The following is an 18,214-nucleotide window of genomic DNA, read 5'->3' on the forward strand; positions in this document are numbered from 1 at the left end:
TAAGATGCTCAGCCTCACTTATGATAAGAGAAATGCATATAAAAACTACTAAGATACTGTTACTCATCTTTGAAACTGGTGAATGTCAAAAAGTGTGATAATGTTTTATATAGGCTGGTTAGCCAGAAGCAGGGATTCTCATAAATTGCCAGTGAAAGTAAAATTGGTATAACCTTTGTAGGGGGTAATCTGACAAATTCTAGCAAATAAACAAATTCATATACTGTTTGGCTCAGCATTTACAAGTCTAGGAATTTCTCTTACAGACAGACTCATAGGGTTTCCAAGGAGTGCCTGGTGGATTTGAACTGCTGACCTTTCGGTTAGCAGCCAAACTCTTAATCAGTATGCCACCAGGGTTTCCAGATAGACTCATACATGTGCTAAAAGATGTATATATAAGATACACTGCAGCGCTGTTTATAATAGGAAAGAGTGGACACTCCCTAAGTGCACATTACTGGTGACTTGTCTAAATAAACTCTGATACAACCACAAAATGGACTATTATGCAGCTGTCATTAATAACAATATAGAGATATAGAATGGTTGCCAAGATATTTAAGTAAAAAGATGCCAAACCACGTGGGACTTGGGTACAAAGAAGAGGGAGGGATTATATCACAGAGACAATAGCTAACATTTAAATTGTGTGCTTTGTTCTGAGAACTTCATGTATATTACTCATTTAATCCTCACAGCAACCCTATGAGGTAGGTACTACTACTACCCTCTTCTTACAGCTGAGTAAACTGAGGTGCAGAAAGTTGAAGGAACTTGCCTCAGATCACACATCTGGTAAGTGGTGGAACCAGGATTTGAATGCAGGAAGTCTGGCTCCAGCATGTGTTGCTCTTAACCACTGTGCTAATTTATGAGCACAGCATCTTACACATGCAGGAAAGATATCTGATAACACTGGTTTCCTCTAGAGAAAAGGGAAACTTTTCACTTTATACCCCTTTGCACCTTTTGAATTTTGAACCATCTGAATGTATACCTATTTTTAAAAACACACATAAAAGTTCACACAAATATCTAATGGAATTTCCAGATGTTGCCATATTGGGGGAAGCAGTATACAGGAGGGGTTAAAGAGCATAGTTTTTGGCACACAACTGCTTGAATTTGAATCTCATCTCTAATGTTTAGTCCTATATGACCTTGGGCATGTAAGATGGTTTAATAATGTTGGAATAGTGTTATGTACTGATTAAACAAGATAACCACTGTAATGCACTTAGCAGAGTCCAATAAACAGTCCATTTTACCTCCTACACATCTCTGGAATCCACCCACTTCTCATCTGCTACTTCCCCTGGCTAAGGCCACCATTATTCCCTCCAATTATAGCATCTCCAGTTTCTCCCTCCTCCTTTCTGTTTTCAGCACAGCAGTCAGAGCCTCTACTTAAAATGCAAAGTTAACTATGTCACTACTCTACTCAAGTCCCTCCCATGGGTCCCCACAGCTTTCAGGAAAAATCTCAGAGCTTGGTGCCTGGCATTCAAAGCTCTTCATGTTCTGGCCTCAGGTGGCCTTTCCCACCTCACCCTGAACAGCCTCCCTTCACTCTCTGTGCCCTGCCCATGACTTGCTATTCCCACAATACACCAGCCCAATCACTTCAAACCTTTGTGCATGTTCTAGACAACAGGGCCAAAATTCCAACTCATATTTCAAGGCTTAGTGTATCTCTATGTTCTGAGTGCCATTCTCCGATTCTGGATTTTCCCAAATTTCAGACCTGGCTGAATTGACACAAATTATGGCAATGACAAGCCTCTGCTCTGAGAGCTAGGAGGAGACCTTAAGTCAGATCCTCCTCAGTGGGGACCCCATCTCGGACCACTCCCAACACTGCCTCCAATTCCTCTGAAGTGAGGCAGAATACTACTCTGGACAAGTACACATCTCTAAGCCAGCTCGGTTTGCTTTGAGGGAAACCTAGAACAGTGCCTAGCATACAGTACCCATTTTCCATTGTCGTCGAGTCGATTCCGACTCATAGTGACCCTATAGGACAGAGTAGAACTGCCCCCATAGGGTTTCCAAGGAGCACCTGGTGGATTTGAACTGCTGACCTTTTGGTTAGCAGCCATAGCACTTAACCGCTATGCACCCAGGGTTTCCAGCATCCAGTAAGTGCTTGATAAATTGTCACTGAACGAATGAGAACCCAAAGGTTGGGCTGTGACTAAAAGTGGAGCAGGAAGCAGAAAGAAGAGCTCTGGGATCTGTGTGGGCGGAGAGTGGGTTACTCTTAGGTGGTCTTGGGAAAGCCAGGTGGGCCCTGAGTGGGCTTCTCTGGGCTGGAAACCCAGCCTTTTGCTGTCACCCATGTCTTCTATCAGTAGATTTAGATTTTCTTCTTTTCCTCAGGTGGGAGGAGGGAGATCCCAATTTAGCCTCTCTTAATTTCCTGATGCCTGCAGAGGACCCCTCTGCCCAAGATGCATCACATGCCAGGCCAATTCTAACCCATGGGCCTTTCTACTGGCAGGACTGTCCTCTGAGTTTCATCATGCTTTCTTTCTTATACATCTGTCCTTCTGCAGTCTGACCTGGCTGACCTCTTGTGAAATCTCTGATGGTCCCCCTGTCCTCATTCAAGCCCTACCACATCCTCTCCCCTTTTCTTTGTCTCTGTCGAGCCCCCACCCCCACCCACACCTCAACTCTGTCTCCAGCTTTTTTTGGCCGCTGTCTCTTCCTTCTCCTTCCCCCTCCTTCCCTGACACTGAATAATCACGCCCGGCTGTCCTGGTTTCTGGAAATACACATGTGTGGGCAGTGACTGAGGGTTGGAACAGGGTGGATGGATGGGAGCCTCTGGGAAGCCCCAGGCCCCCAGTGCAGAGATACTGAAACACAGGGGGGTGTCCAAGCCTGTCTCCCTTTGGGAAAAGGAGGGCAGGAGGTTTATTGAGCAGTGGGGGAGGAGTGGGAATTCAGAGAGCGTGGATGCAGGCCATCTCGTCTCCCAGATCCTCCTCGTCGAAGCTGGAGAGGATGGACTCCTCCTCGCTATACAGCAAGCTGGCCCCCTGTGCCAGCAAGTCACTAGCGGTACTGTCCATCTCGTCCAGTGTCAGGCGACATGCATCCGCAATCTCCTGCTTGGCCAGGGCCACAAAGTGTGGGTCTTGGGCAAAGAGGTCCAGTCCCTCAGAGATGAGCACCTAGGGGGTACAGATGGCATCAGTGTTGCCAGAGGAGAGAGCGACAACATGAAGTTGTGCACATACAGGGTCCCGTACCCACTGCTGTCGAGTCGATTCCTACTCATAAGGGTGTCCCATGAGGGTATAGGAGCCCTGGTAGCACAGTTGTTAAGAGATCTGCTGTTAACCAAAAGGTCAGCAGTTCTATTCTACCAGCCGCTCTTCGGAAACCCTATGTTGCAGTTCTACTCTGTTGTATAAGGTCACTATGAGTCAGGATCGACTCAACAGCAATGTTTTTTTTTTCATGAGGGTATGCAGGGAAGTCAGTGGGAACAGAGGTATACACATCAGGCTGAGCAGATGTTGCAAAGCAACAGGATATCTATATACACAACGCAGAGACTAAAACCAGTTGCCTGCAAGTCGATTCCAACTCATAGCGACCCTATAGGACAGGGTAAAACTGCCCTACAGGGTTTCCAAGGCTGTAATCTTTATGGAAGCAGACTGCCACATCTTTCTCCTGCAGAGCGGCAGGTGGGTTCAAACAACCGACCTTTCAGTGAGCAGCCCAGTGCTTAATCACTGCACTGCCAGGACCCCTTACACAGAGTCTGGGGACCCCTTTTCTCTCCTCAAACTCCTCCTTCTCTCCTCCCCCACCCCTCTTGCCCATGCACCCTCTGGACTCACAGCCTCCACCAGGCTGTCAGCACTGCTCCTCTTGCCATGGTTGGGCTCCAAATGGGTTCCAGGCATGTGAAGACAGGTGAAGGTACGAAGTGGACCACTGGATTTGCCAAGGTACCCTTCCCCTGCTGCACCCTCCTCCACCAACAACAGCGGGGCGTATAGGAGCCGACCTTGCTGAGGAGGGGTTGCCCAGGAACCCTGGGCCAGAATAAACACCAGAAAGGCAGTAATTGATGGGTGTGATGTGAGGGGTGAGGGTCTAGTACTCAGTCCTGCGCCTACCACTTACCTCCAGTACACAACTGGAATGAAACGGAATGGGTGTAAATCAAACAAGTTTATGTAAGAGCATATAAGGCCTGGGTTCAAATCTCAGCTCTGCCACTTACTAGCTGTGTGATCTTGGGTAAGCCTCTCTGGGCTTCAGTTTCCTCATCTGTGAACTGGGGGTAACAACAGTACCCACCTCTCAGGTATAGTGAAGATTATGTGCATTCATACATGCCTCATTCTTAAGAAAGGCCTGGCATGTAGTATGTTTAATAAATTCAGCTTAGGCTACCCCCACCCCTCCAGATCCCCCCCCTCACCTGCACCCTGCTGGGCCCTGAATTTCGCTCACGATGATAGGTGCCTGGGATGGGTAAATCCTCACAGCTGCCTTGGCGCCTCAGACACTGGATGGTAAAGGAGGGCTTCCTACCTGGGGGCAGGTGGAGCACCGGGGACAAAGAGAGACATCAGTGCCTCCCCAGCTGCCTGCCCTGCTGGCCCTTGGGGGGCTTCTAGGGCCCACTCCCGCTGTCACCTGCAGGGGTGGGGGGCAACAGACGGCGATGGGGGGCGTGGTACCCATCCACATATCTCTGGGGTCTGTGAGGTGGCAAAAGGACCAGGCGTGGGGGTGTCTCTGCCTGCTCATCTAGGTAGGAGAGCCTGTGTGGGAGGGAGGGATGGGGTGAGCTCAGGCTTGGGTATGGAAGATGGGCACATCAGCCCCACCCTCCCATATGTGGCTCATGGGCTCATCTCACGTGTCTCGGTGAGAGTACAGGTTAGAGGCTTCCTCTTTCTTGTCCTGCTTGTCCTGCCCTTTGGTTCCTTTGGGCTTAGAACTTCCTTCTTCTGGGATTGTGAAAATGAGAGGCTCTGAGCTTCTCCTGGGGAAGATGAGGCATTTTAGGCAGATCAGATCCTTCCACTAGGTGACCCTGGGCCCCTGGCTACTTCTTTTTATTTTATTTATTTATTTTATTGTACTTTAGATGAAGGTTTACAGAGCAAATTAGTTTCTCATTAAACAATTAATACACATACTGTTTTGTGACATTGGTTGCCAACCCCATGAATGTCAATACTCTCCCTTTCTTGACCTTGGGTTCTGCATTACCAGCTTTCCTGTTCCCTTCTGCCTTCTCGTCCTTACCCCTGGGCTGGTGTGTCCATTTAGACTATTTTTGTTTTACGGGCCTGTCTAATCTTTGGCTGAAGGGTGGACCTCTGTAGTGACTTCAGTACTGAGCTAAAAAGGTGTCCAGGTGTCATACTCTTGGGGTTTTTCCAGTCTCTGTCAGACCAGTAAGTCTGGTCTTTTTTGCGAGTTAGAATTTTGTTCTACATTTTTCTCCAGCTCTGTCTGGGACCCTCTACTGTGGTCCTTGTCAGAGTAGTCAATGGTGGTAGCCGGGCACAACCTAGATGTGCTGGACTCAGTGTGGTGGAGGCTGCGGTAGTTGTGGTCCATTAGTCCTTTGGACTAATCTTTCCCTTGTGTCTTTGGTTTTCTTCATTCTCCCTTGCTCCAGATGGGGTGGGACAAGTGGAATATCTTAGATGGCCGCTCACAACCCTTTAAGACTGCAGGCACTACTCACCAAAGTAGGATGTAGAACATTTTCTTTATAAACTATGCCAATTGAACTAGATGTCGGAAGCCCCTGGCTACTTCTTGTCCCATGCCCCATCCTCTACAGAAACACTGGGCTTTTTTTTTTAATTGAGGTAATTCATATAACATAAAGTTAACAATTAACCATTGTAAAGTGTACATGGGCTTTCTTAATAGATGCTTTGTCTCGTTAGAAGGACCCAAAGTTTAAAAAATTCAAAATTGGCCAGTTGAAAAGACAGCTGCAACACAAGGACTGAGGGTGTGAGAGGGGTGGTGAGGAGGAGGCTGTAAAAGCTAGGCACTTGACATGCATTACTTCATTGAATCCTGTCATTATCCCTGTGAGGTAAGTGCTGTTTTCCCCCTTTTACAGATGAGGAAGTTGAGGATCACAAAAACTAAGTGACTAGCCCAGGGTCATTTAGTTAGCAAATGGCAGAGTCAGGATTTGAACTTAAACCCATTTAGTTCCATGTCATATGATTTTTCCTTTAAACCATGCTGCCTTTCCCACATGAATCTCTTGGTACCCTCTATTCCCAGCTGAGCCCTTGAATCTCCTCCATCCTTTCCAAATTCCCATTTCACGGCCCTCTAGGCACTCCTCCTCCTCCTATGACCCCTGAATTACCCTTATTCAGTATCTAGTTCTTGCCTTCCCCCCACGATCTTCCACCAGGCCCTTGCCAATACCTGCAGGTGTGGAATCCAGTCTGGGGCATACTGGCCTGTCTGGAGTTGGAAGTCCTCCCATAGTCATCACTGGGCCCAAGACAGAGTGAGTCGGGGAGTCTGTCCCCAACAGGCAGAGACACAGAAATCATGGAACTCCGACGAGATGGGGGCTGGGAGCCTATTGGGGCCTGTGGAGAATCCACAGGACTGAGTGTTGCATCCAGGTTATATCTAAGTCACTTGGTCATATAGTGTGTCTCTCCTACTGGTCCATGAGCTCCCCAGGGCCCAAATCTGGATCTTGTTCCCTAACAGGAGATGGTGGGTACCAAATAAATATTTTTCCATTGCTGGGGGCGGGGGGTTCTCCCAGGACAGTGTCAAAGTCACTCAGGGTATCCAGGGAGTATTTTACCACCATGAGTTCCTGAGGGAGTAAAAATTTGTCCTCACTTGGTAGGTTTCTGGATCCTTCTCATCTTCTTCCTCCTCTCCCTTCTGCCCCTGTTCCTCCTTCTCCTCATCTGTGTCACAGGTGAGGGCCTGCCGGATCTCAGGACCCAAGTCTTGTAGGCTCCTCAGACCAGCCTATGGGGGTGGAAAATAGGGAAGTGGGGCAGCTTAGGGTTGAAACACCCCCTCGATGAGCCTGCTTCCCATGCAGAAGTATGGGGTGGGGGAAGGAGACCCTAGGCCACCCCAGACTTTCTGTGGGTCCTGGGGCTTCAGTTTCCTCATCCATGACCTGGGTTTCATAAGATAAAGAGGAAGGTCAGCTCCAAGCACGATGCTTCCACACCCCTCCACCCAGGCCATGCCCTGCCTTGAAGACCTGAAGAACAGAGGAGGTACTTGGGGGGGCCTCAGTCCGTAGTAGCCCCTTTTCTTTTCTCCGCCGGAATTTGCGGAAGTAGTCCTGGATCAGAAATGTGGCGTAGAATTTGCCCACGGTGACCTCCTCCTCTAGGGGTGAGGGAGAGGAGGCCAAGTTACACAAGGGTCCTTCCCCGCACCCCGCCAGCCCTGCCCACCAGCATGGACTCCCCCTCACCCTGCCCAGTGCTAGTTTTCTTGTGGTGAGTAATCACCTCACATTCAGGGGTGGGCTTAAGGAATTGGGGTTGGGCTTGCTCACCATCTGGTGGGGGGATGACCTCATCTAGAAGCTTCTGCTTCATCCGCTTCCAAATCTTTTTAATGACAGTCCGCAGCTCCTGGTTGGCTTGCTCCAGGTTCCCTGAGTTGGGGTGTGTGTGGCATGAACACTTCATAGCTGCCCACTCACTGTTGTTGTTGGCGCGGGGGGCTTCACAAACTTCTACCATAGCCACACACCACCCCCACTGGGAAAATAGGCCTGGAAAGGCCAAAGTCACCCATTTTGAGGTTCAGAGCTAGGGGTGCTGCCCACCACTCAATGGGTTTGCTCCCCACATCCTCTCCTCCTCCTGTCCCCCAGTCACACCTTCTGTCTTGATCTTCAGGGACGTCCGAACCAGGGCAAAGAGTGTGGCATTGAATGTCACTGTCCCATCTGAGTTGAGGGGCATGTTCATCGCCACAAGCCTCTACATATACCAGAGACATAGACCCACTCTAGGCAAATGCTGGATACGCAGGCATGAATGCCCAGGGGCAGAAACCTTTGAGTATGCTACCAAACACTCTCTCCCCACCCAAGGCAGGGTCTTTTGCCCACCCCCGTCACGTGGTAAATAGCCCTCTCGGAGGCCTGGGAGACAGACCTTGCAGGCTACACGGTGTGGGCACAGCTTCCCGAATCCCAGTGGGGGCTGGATGCGTCTCAGGAGGGCAACCACATCCAGGTGCTTGATGCGGCCCCTGGGGCAGGTGAGGAGGGGGCGGAGAGGCACCTCTGGGATGATGATATTCCCTCTAGCCCTTTCTCAATACCCCACAAACTCGTAACTGCCTTCCCACCCCCAGATCCTGCCATAGAAGAACCGGTGGGCAGTTGGGGAGGGCAGAAGACAGGAGCAGTGGAACCCTTGGGGCATCTATTGACTAGGTAGTGGGGGGCATAAGTCAGAGGTTCTGGGGCTGGAGGACTGTGTGGTGCAGTGCATTGAACCCTGGGATCCCAGGTCAAGGGTTAGAGGGCATACTTGGCCCCAGGGTCGTATTCCGACCAGATCCTCTTGAATTCATCCAGGTGATGGGGGCCCAGGATGGACCAATCTCTGGTTAGATAATCAAAGTTGTCCATGATCACAGCCACAAAGAGATTTATGATCTGTGGGCCAGTGAGCAATGGGCAGGGTGTTAGGCAAAGGACAGAGCAGGGTCGGTGGGAGGGGTGTTAGTGGGAGGCTGGGGTGAACTTATATGGTCATTGGGTCACGAGTCTCTGGGTTGATCTAGTCATCAGGCCAGCCCCCCTCACCCACTCTGAAGATCTGGGCTCCCCACCTCATTTGGTCATTTGCTGGGCCCCTCAGAGCCAGTCCCCATGGCAGTAGTGGTGGTTGTGGGAAATGGTTCTCACCAGAAAGGCACAGAGCATGAAGAAACTGATAAAATAGGCAATAGCAAAATTGCTGCCACAGGTAAACTCCTCGCCGGGGCTGAAGTCAGACTCAGGGTCACACCGATTCCCAGGAAGGCTGGCGAGCATTATCTCCTGCCATGCCTCACCAGTGGCACACCTGGGGGTCACACAAGGGTGGTGTCCTGGAGGGAAGGCTATGATATTGTGTTGAGTGGAGTTGTGGAGGCTGGGGGAGTGAGATGACCCACATCTCTCTCCAGGGACTATATCTGGCACATACAGCATTTCAATATTTTAACAGCTGGTGTAACCATGTTGATGACAGTCATGTTCACATTTTACAGATGGAGCACTGAGGCCCGAGAAGGGGTGGCATTTTAAGTTCAGAAGAGGGAAGGCTGAGGTCTTGGGTATATGGAGCCCCATACTGCCCTGTGATTTCCATAACACTGGCAGTCTGGGGTCCTGAGAAGGTATGTGGGTACCCGGTCGGGGCGGGGGGGCGGATCCTGGGGATTGAGGCTGATGTCACCTGAACAGAAGCAGCACAGCCTGTGGGAAGGTCTGGAAGTTGTTGTTTCGGTTGATCTGCGTGCCATCCTGAAGAGCCACCTTGCCAAACATCTGTGGGTGCGCAAGGGCTGTGTTGGAGGGATGCCCCCCACAAGTTCCCACCCATTTAAGATCTCATAAAGCCTATAGGCTTCCCGCAACCCTGCCAAGCAGGCACTGCTGATCCCATTTCACAGATGTGGATTGACCCACGGTCATCCAATTTCTCTCTTTCCACCCACTACACCCACTTTGGGTTATTCTGACCCCCTCCCCCAACAAAGGGGTGCCTGATGGATGCCCCTAAGGGTTCCCACTCACCTGCATGCCAATGACTGCATAGATGAAGAATATCATTGCAATGAGAAGAGCCACATAGGGCAAGGCCTATGGGAGTGGGGTGAGAGGATAGATGCTCAGGTCCAGGCAGAGAACTATAAGCCCCAGAATGCACTGCTCCCCAGGGCCTGGGCATGCTCTGGGAGATATGGTTCATCCCAGAGTGCCCAGGACTACCAGTATCTCCCAAAATGGGGCATAGGATCCACCCATAAACAGTATAAAATAGAATAGAGTAGGGCCAGTGAGGCCAGAGGCATGCTGGGAATTTGGGAGCCCAGAGAAGAGGGAAAGCTGGGAATGGTAGATTGGAGATGGGTATGGCATGCTGGGACTTGTAGTTCTGGGGGTGGTAAAGGGCAGGCTGAGAGATGGAAGGTAAAGGTGAGGGGGTGGTCAAAGGAATGGGGTGGAGGTTTACCTGGAAAGACTTGATGAATGTCCAGAGCAATGTGCGGACCCCTTCACCCTTACTGAGAAGCTTGACCAGCCTCATGACTCGGAAAAGACGGAAGAAGGTGATGGAAATGCGGGAGCTGTCCTCAGAGCTCTGGGGTTGGGAGTATGGTGGATATGCTCAGTCTACATTTGCCCTAACCACCTCCCTGTCTCATCCCTTGGCCTTCCCACCCCCAAATCTCTCAGAACTCAGGCCCCAGGTGGTCAGGAAGCATCTCTAAGGACTCCCAAGAAAAAAGGAAAGGAGAGTGGGTGGGAAAAAAGAGATCCCCTGTTTTAAGTGGGAGAATACCTCACCAAGGTGGCCACCATTCTAAAGAAGGATGGATGGTCAAGAGGAGATGATGAGAACACAGGCCCAAATGAATAAGAGGAGAAATATGGAGTAGATATTGGAGATGGTTTATGCAGAGGTTGACCGGGAAGGTTATGTGGTAGTGGATCAAGATGGTTATGGGAAAAAGTTGGTAATGGTGGTGGAAGGGAGAGGAGAGTGTAAAGGTGTAGGAGTGATATTCGAGCCAATGGAGGAAATGATGGAGCCAGTGGTGTAATCAGTGGAGATAATGGAGATGCGAGATCAGAGATCCGATGGAGGACCCAATTGAGAAGCCATTATGGAGATACAGGACCATCAGTGTTGTCAGTTGAGATGATAGAATCACGTAGTATCCAATTGAGGAGACGATGGATCCAATGGTGTAGTCAGTGACAATGACAGAGCCGTGAAAGACCCAGTGTTGAAGATGATAGAGTCAGTGGAGGAAATGGAGCCAATGAAGGAGTCGGAAAAGATGATGCAGCCAAAGCAGGAGACAGTGGAGATGATGAAGCCATTGGAGAGGGGTGTAGAGGCAATGAAGGGGATAACAGAAATAATAGGAGAGGCATTTTAGGAGATGGTAGAGTCAGTGGATGGGTTGCAAAATGGAATGAGGGAGCTGGTAAAGTGGGGGCTAGGGACTCAGAAGAGATATAACTAGAATGAGGAGCACTGAGTCTCCAGGAGTAGGGTAGATGTGAGTGGGAGCCACTCGCCCATGTGAAAGAGAGCCCTGGGATGGAGGTGGGGGAAGGTTTGTGGGGGGAGATTGGGTTAGTGGAGAGGCCAATCCTCACATTGACTTCAGTGACGGCAATGTCCACCACGCTGCCCACCACAATAAGAGCATCAAATGTGTTCCAGGCATCAGCAAAGTAATGCTGTAGCAGGAGGAAAGCAGTGCCCTGTCTTCTCAGAGCTAGGAAGCTAGGAAGGGGAGCAGTAGCAGTAGGGGGCATTGAGGAGGCAGGGCCCCACTTGCATCACATAATGGGCCTATACCTATATCCCTCCCACTCCCCAGTTTTCTGACTTCCTGGTGGCTGCCTCCGTGACAGTTCTTCAATGAGCTCCAACTCCAAGGAATTCACACACTGGGAGTGGGTCTAGGGCTGGGGTGCACCTTGGGTTTGAAGGCGATGATTTTGAGCACCATCTCAACAGTGAAGAGGCCAGTGAAGACCATGTTGAGGATGTCCATGGCATAGTTGAAGGGAGCAGTCTGCTCATAGTGCTGGGGAAGAAAATTGGGTGTGGGGACAGAGCCTGAAGCAGAGATGGCACACCCATCCACCAACTAAATCTTTCCTGGCCTGGACTGAGGTGAGTCTGGGGATGTAGTAGCACTATGGGTTGGCCAAACCCTTCACACTGTCTGCCTCCCATTATGGATGCAGGAAAGCCAAGTCCTTGATTTCCCAGCCTTTATTTTTGCAGCTAGGCAAGGCCAGTTTCTGACTAATGAGACATAAACATAAGTCTGCTGCTGGTCGGGTGGCTTCTGTGAAAAAATATTTTGTTTTTCAATAAAAGGCTCAAATGAGAGAAGAGAGCCCCCTGGTGCAACCCTCCCTCCTTTTTCCTGCCTTGAATGCAGTTCTGATGCCTGGAGCTGTGGCAGCCATCTGGTGACCATAAAGCAACAATCATGAGAATGAAAACCAGCTTGTTAAGAATGGTTAAGTAGACAGATAGACATCCTGGGTCCCAGATGAGCAATGAGCAAAACAGTCTGCCTCTACACTTCTTGTTATGTGAGGTAACTATTATATTTTATTGACTCTAGGACGCACATCTTTTCACAATTTAGAATTTCTGAAACTGGAGTGCATTTTAAAACCAACAGTAACTTCAATTGCCATTGGCCATTTTTTTCACACTGGGTTTAACATCTCTGAAATCAGGATGCAACTTACAATTATTGGCCTTAGATTTGAAGAAATGTGGCAAATGTCTCTATAGCTTAAGCCACTGTCAGTGGAGGTTTTGTTACTTGCACCTAGAACATTCCTAAGGGTTCCCAAGGGATTATGTGAGGCGAATACAGTTAGGTGTCTGGCAGGGGTGGGGTGGAGAGCTCAGACCTGCATGACTAGGGCAACCGTGTTGAGCAGGATGAGCAGGAACATGAGGTACTCGAAGGCAGCAGAGTTCACAGTGGCCCACACGCGATACTGATATGGGTTCTTGGGGATGTAGCGGCGGAGTGGCTGGGCCTTGAGTGCATACTCCACGCACTGGCGCTGCAGTCGGGTGGAGGGCATGAGTGAGCAGTGGGGTCCTGAGGCAAGGAGGCATTGGGGGGTTGGTGGCCATAGGTAAAGTGTTAGGGGTCAGGAGTCACCTGGTTCTTGTCTAGCTCACAGTTTTGGTACTCCTGTTCTCCCTGGGCACGGAAGGTGATGATGACAAAGCCCACAAAAATGTTCATCATGAAGAATGCGATGATGATGATGTAGACAATGAAGAACACAGAGATCTCCACATGGTAATTATAGATGGGGCCCTTGTCTTCTGCGTGTGCATCAATGGCCTTGTATAGTAGTCTGTAGGGGTCGGTGGGGGACAGAGGTAGGAACAGGTGAGGGGATATCCCAGCTTCCTTAGCCCACAGACTATTCATCATAAGCACCTCAGAATCTCCTACCTGGCACCCCAAAGACCCCCAAATACCCTGCCCTAATCACCTGAGACCTCTATACATCCCCCAATAGGCCCCCACCAGGCCCTCAAAGACCCCCCCAAATCCCTTGTTCCAGCTCCCCAGGTACTCAGAGACCCTTATAAAAAAAATATATACATCCCCCAAATTCTCTAAATTTCCATAGACCCTCAACTCTCCTTCTCCAGTCACCTGGAGACCCCATGCAGCTCCTCAGAACGCCCCTACAAACCTCCAAAGATCACCAAATCCCCTGCCCCATCAACTTGAATACCCTGCTCCTTCACCCCAGAAATCTCCAGCTGGTACCCCAAAGACCTCCAAATCCCCTGCACAGCCCTCTGGAAAGACCTGAATCTCTAGTTCCATTTTCTCAGAGACCCCCGACCCAGTCCCCTGAGGCCGCCCAAACTCAGTCCTCCCAAATCCCACTCAGCCCTCTCTAGACTTCTACGTAGTCCCTCAGAGACCTCTACCGAATTCCTAGAGGTCTTCCACCCAAGCCCCCAGACCTCTGTCCATTCCTCTGTTACTACCACCAGTCCCCAGAAACCCTTATCCAGTCTCAAGAGACCTTCATCACATCCCCAAGAGACCCTCCCACTCATTTTTAGGAGATCCAAATCCAATCCACCAGAGACCCCTGCCCAGTCTCCTGCCCATTCCTTTGAGACCCTGCCCCTCACGCAGGCCAGCCTTCGAAGGTGGAGACAGTGAACAGGGCCATCATGGCTGAAAGGACATTGTCAAAGTTGAAATCGCTGTTGACCCAAAGCCGTTCCCGGACCAGGGGCCGTGACACATCTCCATCGGGGTACATCAGGAAGGAGCCCCTATGGGTGTTGCAGACAGGGGGGTGGGTGAGGAAGGTTGGGGAGCTGTGGAAAGGGGGATGGGGACTCCAGCATTGAGGTAGCAGGGCATAGTAGTGGAACTGTATAGCCTGGGTTCAAATCTTGCCCCTCCATTTACTGGCTGGGTGACCTTGGCTTGTAGCCTCTCCATGCTTCAGTTTTCCCCATCTGTGAAATAGGGATAATGGTAGTACCTATTTCATGGAATGTTGCAAGGGTTGAATAAGTCAATAAATGAGAATAGTGTCTGGCATCATATGTGTTAGCTACCATCACCATCATTATCATCATTGTCATCATCATAATCAGCACCCAGGGAAAAGTCATACTAATAACAACCAGAAGCCATGGAGCTGACTCTGACTCATGGTGATCCCATGTGTGTCAGAGTAGTACTGTGCTCCACAGGGTTTTCAACTGCTGATTTTTTGAAAGTAGATCACCAAGGTGTTTCTTCTGAGGTGCCTCTGAGTGGATTCGAACCTCCAACTTTTTGGTTAGCAACCCAGCACGTTAACCATTTGCACCACCGAGGGACTCCAAAACCAGTTGCTTCAAGTGGATTCCGACTTACGGCGGGTAAAACTGCCTCATAGGGTTTTTCAATGGTTGTGACTCCAAAGCCAGTTGCTTCAAGTGGATTCCGACTTATGGCGGGTAAAACTGCCTCATAGGGTTTTTCAATGGTTGTGATCTTTCATAAGTAGATCACCAGGCATTTCTTCTGAGGTGTCCCTGGGTGGATTAGAACTGCCGACTTTTTGGTTAGTAGCCAAGCGCTGAACTGTTTGTGCCACCCCAGGACTCCCTACTAATAATCTTGTTGTTGTTGTTGTTAGGTGCTGTCGAGTCGGTTCCGACTCATAGCGACCCTATGCACAACAGAACAAAACACTGCCCGGTCCTGAGCCATCCTTACAATCATTGTTATGCTTGAGCTCATTGTTGCAACTGCTGTGTCAATCCACCTCGTTCAGGGTCTTCCTCTTTTCCGCTGACCTTGTACTTTCACAAGCATGATGTTCTTCTCCAGGGACTGATTTCTCCTGACAACATGTCCAAAGTATGTAAGACACAGTCTCGCCATCCTTGCTTCTAAGGAGCATTCTGGTTGTACTTCTTCCAAGATGGATTGTTCGTTCTTTTGGCAGTCCATGGTATATTCAATATTCTTCGCCAAAACCACATTTCAAAGGCGTCAAGTCTTCTTCGGTCTTCCTTATTCATTGTCCAGCTTTCACATGCATATGATGCAATTGAAAATACCATGGCTTGGGTCAGGAGCACCTTAGTCTTCAAGGTAACATCTTTGCTCCTCAACACTTTGAAGAGGTCCTTTGCAGCAGATTTGCCCAATGCAATGCGTCTTTTGATTTCTTGACTGCTGCTTCCATGGCTGTTGATTGTGGATCCAAGTAAAATGAAATCCTTGACAACTTCAACCTTTTCTCCATTTATCATGATGTTGCTCATTGGTCCAGTTGTGAGGATTTTTGTTTTCTTTATGTTGAGGTGCAATCCATACTGAAGGCTGTGGTCTTTGATCTTCATTAGTAAGTGCTTCAAGTCCTCTTCCCTTTCAGCAAGCAAGGTTGTGTCATCTGCATAATGCAGGTTGTTAATGAGTCTTCCTCCAATCCTGATGCCCCATTCTTCTTCACATAGTCCAGCTTCTCAGATTATTTGCTCAGCATACAGATTGATTAGGTATGGTGAAAGGAAACGCCCCTGACACACACCTTTCCTGACTTTAAACCAATCAGTAGCCCCTTGTTCTGTCCAAACAACTGCCTCTTGATCTATGTAAAGGTTCCTCATGAGCACAATTAAGTGTTCTGGAATTCCGGTTCTCTGCAATGTTATCCATAATTTGTTATGATCAACACAGTCGAATGCCTTTGCATAGTCAATAAAACACAGGTAAACATACTTCTGGTATTCTTTGCTTTCAGCCAGGATCCATCTGACATCAGCAATGATATCCCTGGTTCCATGTCCTCTTCTGAAACCGGCCTGAATTTCTGGCAGTTCCCTGTCGATATACGCTGCAGCCATTTTTTTTTAATGATCTTCTGCAAAATTTTGCTTGCGTGTGATATTAATGATATTGTTCTATAATTTCCGCAATAGCCCATATTTATCAGCACTAATTACATGCCAGGCACTGTGCTAAGCACTTTCCAGGTAATAACTCATTTACCCCTTTTAATAACCTTGTGAAATAGGCACTCTCTTTATCTCCCTTTTTCAGTTGAGGAAAATGGGACTTAGCAAAGTTAAGAATTGTACTTAAGTCTCGCTAAGTGGCGGCTGTAGGATTGGAACCAGAAATATCTGAATTCAAAGCCCACACTCTAAACTACTACCCTATACAGGAGTCTCAAGGTGGAAGCCGAGGACTTTTGGGGAGGTTGAGGATTGCTTGCTAGCTGGTCTCAGGTGGAATGTAGGTAACTCTGAGGAATGTGGAGAAGGGTTTGAGGGAGGTACTGGGGCTTCTGAGGGCCTCGGTGAGATCTGGGGCCTCTGTAGTTCTTGGGAGAGTTCTGAGGGGGTATCTTGGGGTCTTGGGGAATTATGGGGAGTCTTAAAGAAATCCGGAGATCTCTGAAGTTTTTTTCTGGGGGGAGTTCTAGGAGTATCTGGGGCCTTGATAAGACCTAGGGGCCCCTACAGTCTTTGGCAGGGGTTCTGGGCTCTGTGGAGGGCAGGGTCTTGGGTACTCACTTGCATTCTTGGGGAGTGTGTTTAGCCTCATCAGTGCAGCTGTAGAATTTCCCCTGTAAGGAGGACATTTTTCAAGCAGGTTCATCCTTCACCCCAGCCCTGACCCTTATCTGGGCCTCCCTCCAGTGTGTCACCTTACCTTGAAGAGCTGCACGCCAATGCAGGCGAACATGAATTGCAGGAGTGTGGTGACAATCATGATATTCCCAATGGTCCGAATGGCCACGAACACACACTGCACCACATGCTACAGGCACCCACACATATGGCTAATGGGCACAGCAGTCCACAACAGCCATGGGGTGGGGACTCTGGTCATGGATGATGCTCAGGGACTTGGGCCAGGGACATGTGGTTGTGGGTTAGAGCTAAGAGACAGTCATGTGGGCCAGGAATGTGTGGGCACCAACCAGGAATGAGTGCCAGTCAGGGATACGTGGTTACATGTCAGGAACTTGGATCAAAGTAATGTGGCTAGTGGTAAGGAACAAATGGTCACTGGTGAGGAACACGGGTCAGGCCACATGGCCAGTGATCTGGGATGTGTAGTTACATGCTGGGTCAAGGCTGCATGCATCAGTGATAATGGTCCTCTGATCAGTGATCCTAGCCTCAGGAGCAGGGCAGGGCCTGGATCCTGTGGAGTTGGGTGGGGTGGGAGCTACCTTGAGTCCCTTGGCCCTGTTGATGGCTCGGAGGGGCCTCAGTACTCGGAGTACTCGCAGAATCTTCACCACTGAGATGGCACTGGAACTGGGGAGGGGACAGTTCTTAGGCCACAGCCCAGGCCTGGCCTCAGTTCTAGGAGGAATGGGGTGGGACAAGGGGTCACTCACTGGATGCCAAAGGAGATGAGGGATACGCTGACCACCAGCAGATCCAACAGATTGAACCAGCTACGGCAGAAGGAGCCACGGTGCAAGAAGGCCCCAAATACGGTCATCTGGGGGTAGGAAGACATCAGGCTAGATTCTAGACCCAAGGGATAGTTGGAGGAAGAGGAGATGGGGACAAGAGAGGTAGGCTATGGCGGTGGGTGGGACAACTGGAGGTATAAATAGATATCCATTAGTCACCTTTAGTAGAATCTCCACAGTGAAGATGGAGGTGAAGGCATAGTCAAAGTACCCCAGAATCTGGGGGGTGGTGGGAAAGAGGGAGCCACTGAGTCATGGCCTAGGAGATCCTAGGTGTGTGTATGTGCGTGTGTATGTGCATGTGCACGCACATGTGTGCCCCTCTCTATGTAAGTTTTGCTCTCCCTTCCCCTCTCTCCCTCCCTCTCCTCATCAACGGCTTCTCTACAAGCCGAAAAGCTTGGCCATCAGAAAGATTAGGGTTCAAATATGGGTTCTTCTACCTCT

The 18,214-nt window shown here is 49.6% G+C and overlaps 1 protein-coding gene across 1 annotated transcript in view; it reads right to left on the reverse strand.

The window, feature by feature from the left end:
• Positions 1 to 2,817: 2,817 nt before the first annotated feature.
• The window catches only part of CACNA1F (calcium voltage-gated channel subunit alpha1 F), a 28,665-nt gene continuing 13,268 nt past the window's right edge, over positions 2,818 to 18,214 (reverse strand). The window contains 27 exon segments of the mRNA XM_064278285.1: positions 2,818 to 3,182; positions 3,861 to 4,058; positions 4,451 to 4,563; positions 4,669 to 4,796; positions 4,913 to 5,020; positions 6,445 to 6,614; positions 6,880 to 7,014; positions 7,259 to 7,389; positions 7,562 to 7,663; positions 7,892 to 7,994; positions 8,172 to 8,268; positions 8,553 to 8,680; positions 8,933 to 9,092; positions 9,468 to 9,559; positions 9,809 to 9,874; positions 10,248 to 10,376; positions 10,578 to 10,598; positions 11,405 to 11,488; positions 11,731 to 11,841; positions 12,692 to 12,850; positions 12,952 to 13,153; positions 13,956 to 14,102; positions 16,851 to 16,903; positions 16,990 to 17,097; positions 17,516 to 17,603; positions 17,687 to 17,793; positions 17,927 to 17,986. Of these exon segments, the coding sequence (XP_064134355.1) occupies positions 2,952 to 3,182; positions 3,861 to 4,058; positions 4,451 to 4,563; positions 4,669 to 4,796; positions 4,913 to 5,020; positions 6,445 to 6,614; positions 6,880 to 7,014; positions 7,259 to 7,389; positions 7,562 to 7,663; positions 7,892 to 7,994; positions 8,172 to 8,268; positions 8,553 to 8,680; positions 8,933 to 9,092; positions 9,468 to 9,559; positions 9,809 to 9,874; positions 10,248 to 10,376; positions 10,578 to 10,598; positions 11,405 to 11,488; positions 11,731 to 11,841; positions 12,692 to 12,850; positions 12,952 to 13,153; positions 13,956 to 14,102; positions 16,851 to 16,903; positions 16,990 to 17,097; positions 17,516 to 17,603; positions 17,687 to 17,793; positions 17,927 to 17,986 (3,231 nt within the window). The 3' untranslated portion in view covers positions 2,818 to 2,951.

The sequence above is a fragment of the Loxodonta africana genome, chromosome X (genome assembly GCF_030014295.1).
Source record: "Loxodonta africana isolate mLoxAfr1 chromosome X, mLoxAfr1.hap2, whole genome shotgun sequence".
Classification (NCBI taxonomy): Eukaryota; Metazoa; Chordata; class Mammalia; order Proboscidea; family Elephantidae; genus Loxodonta; species Loxodonta africana.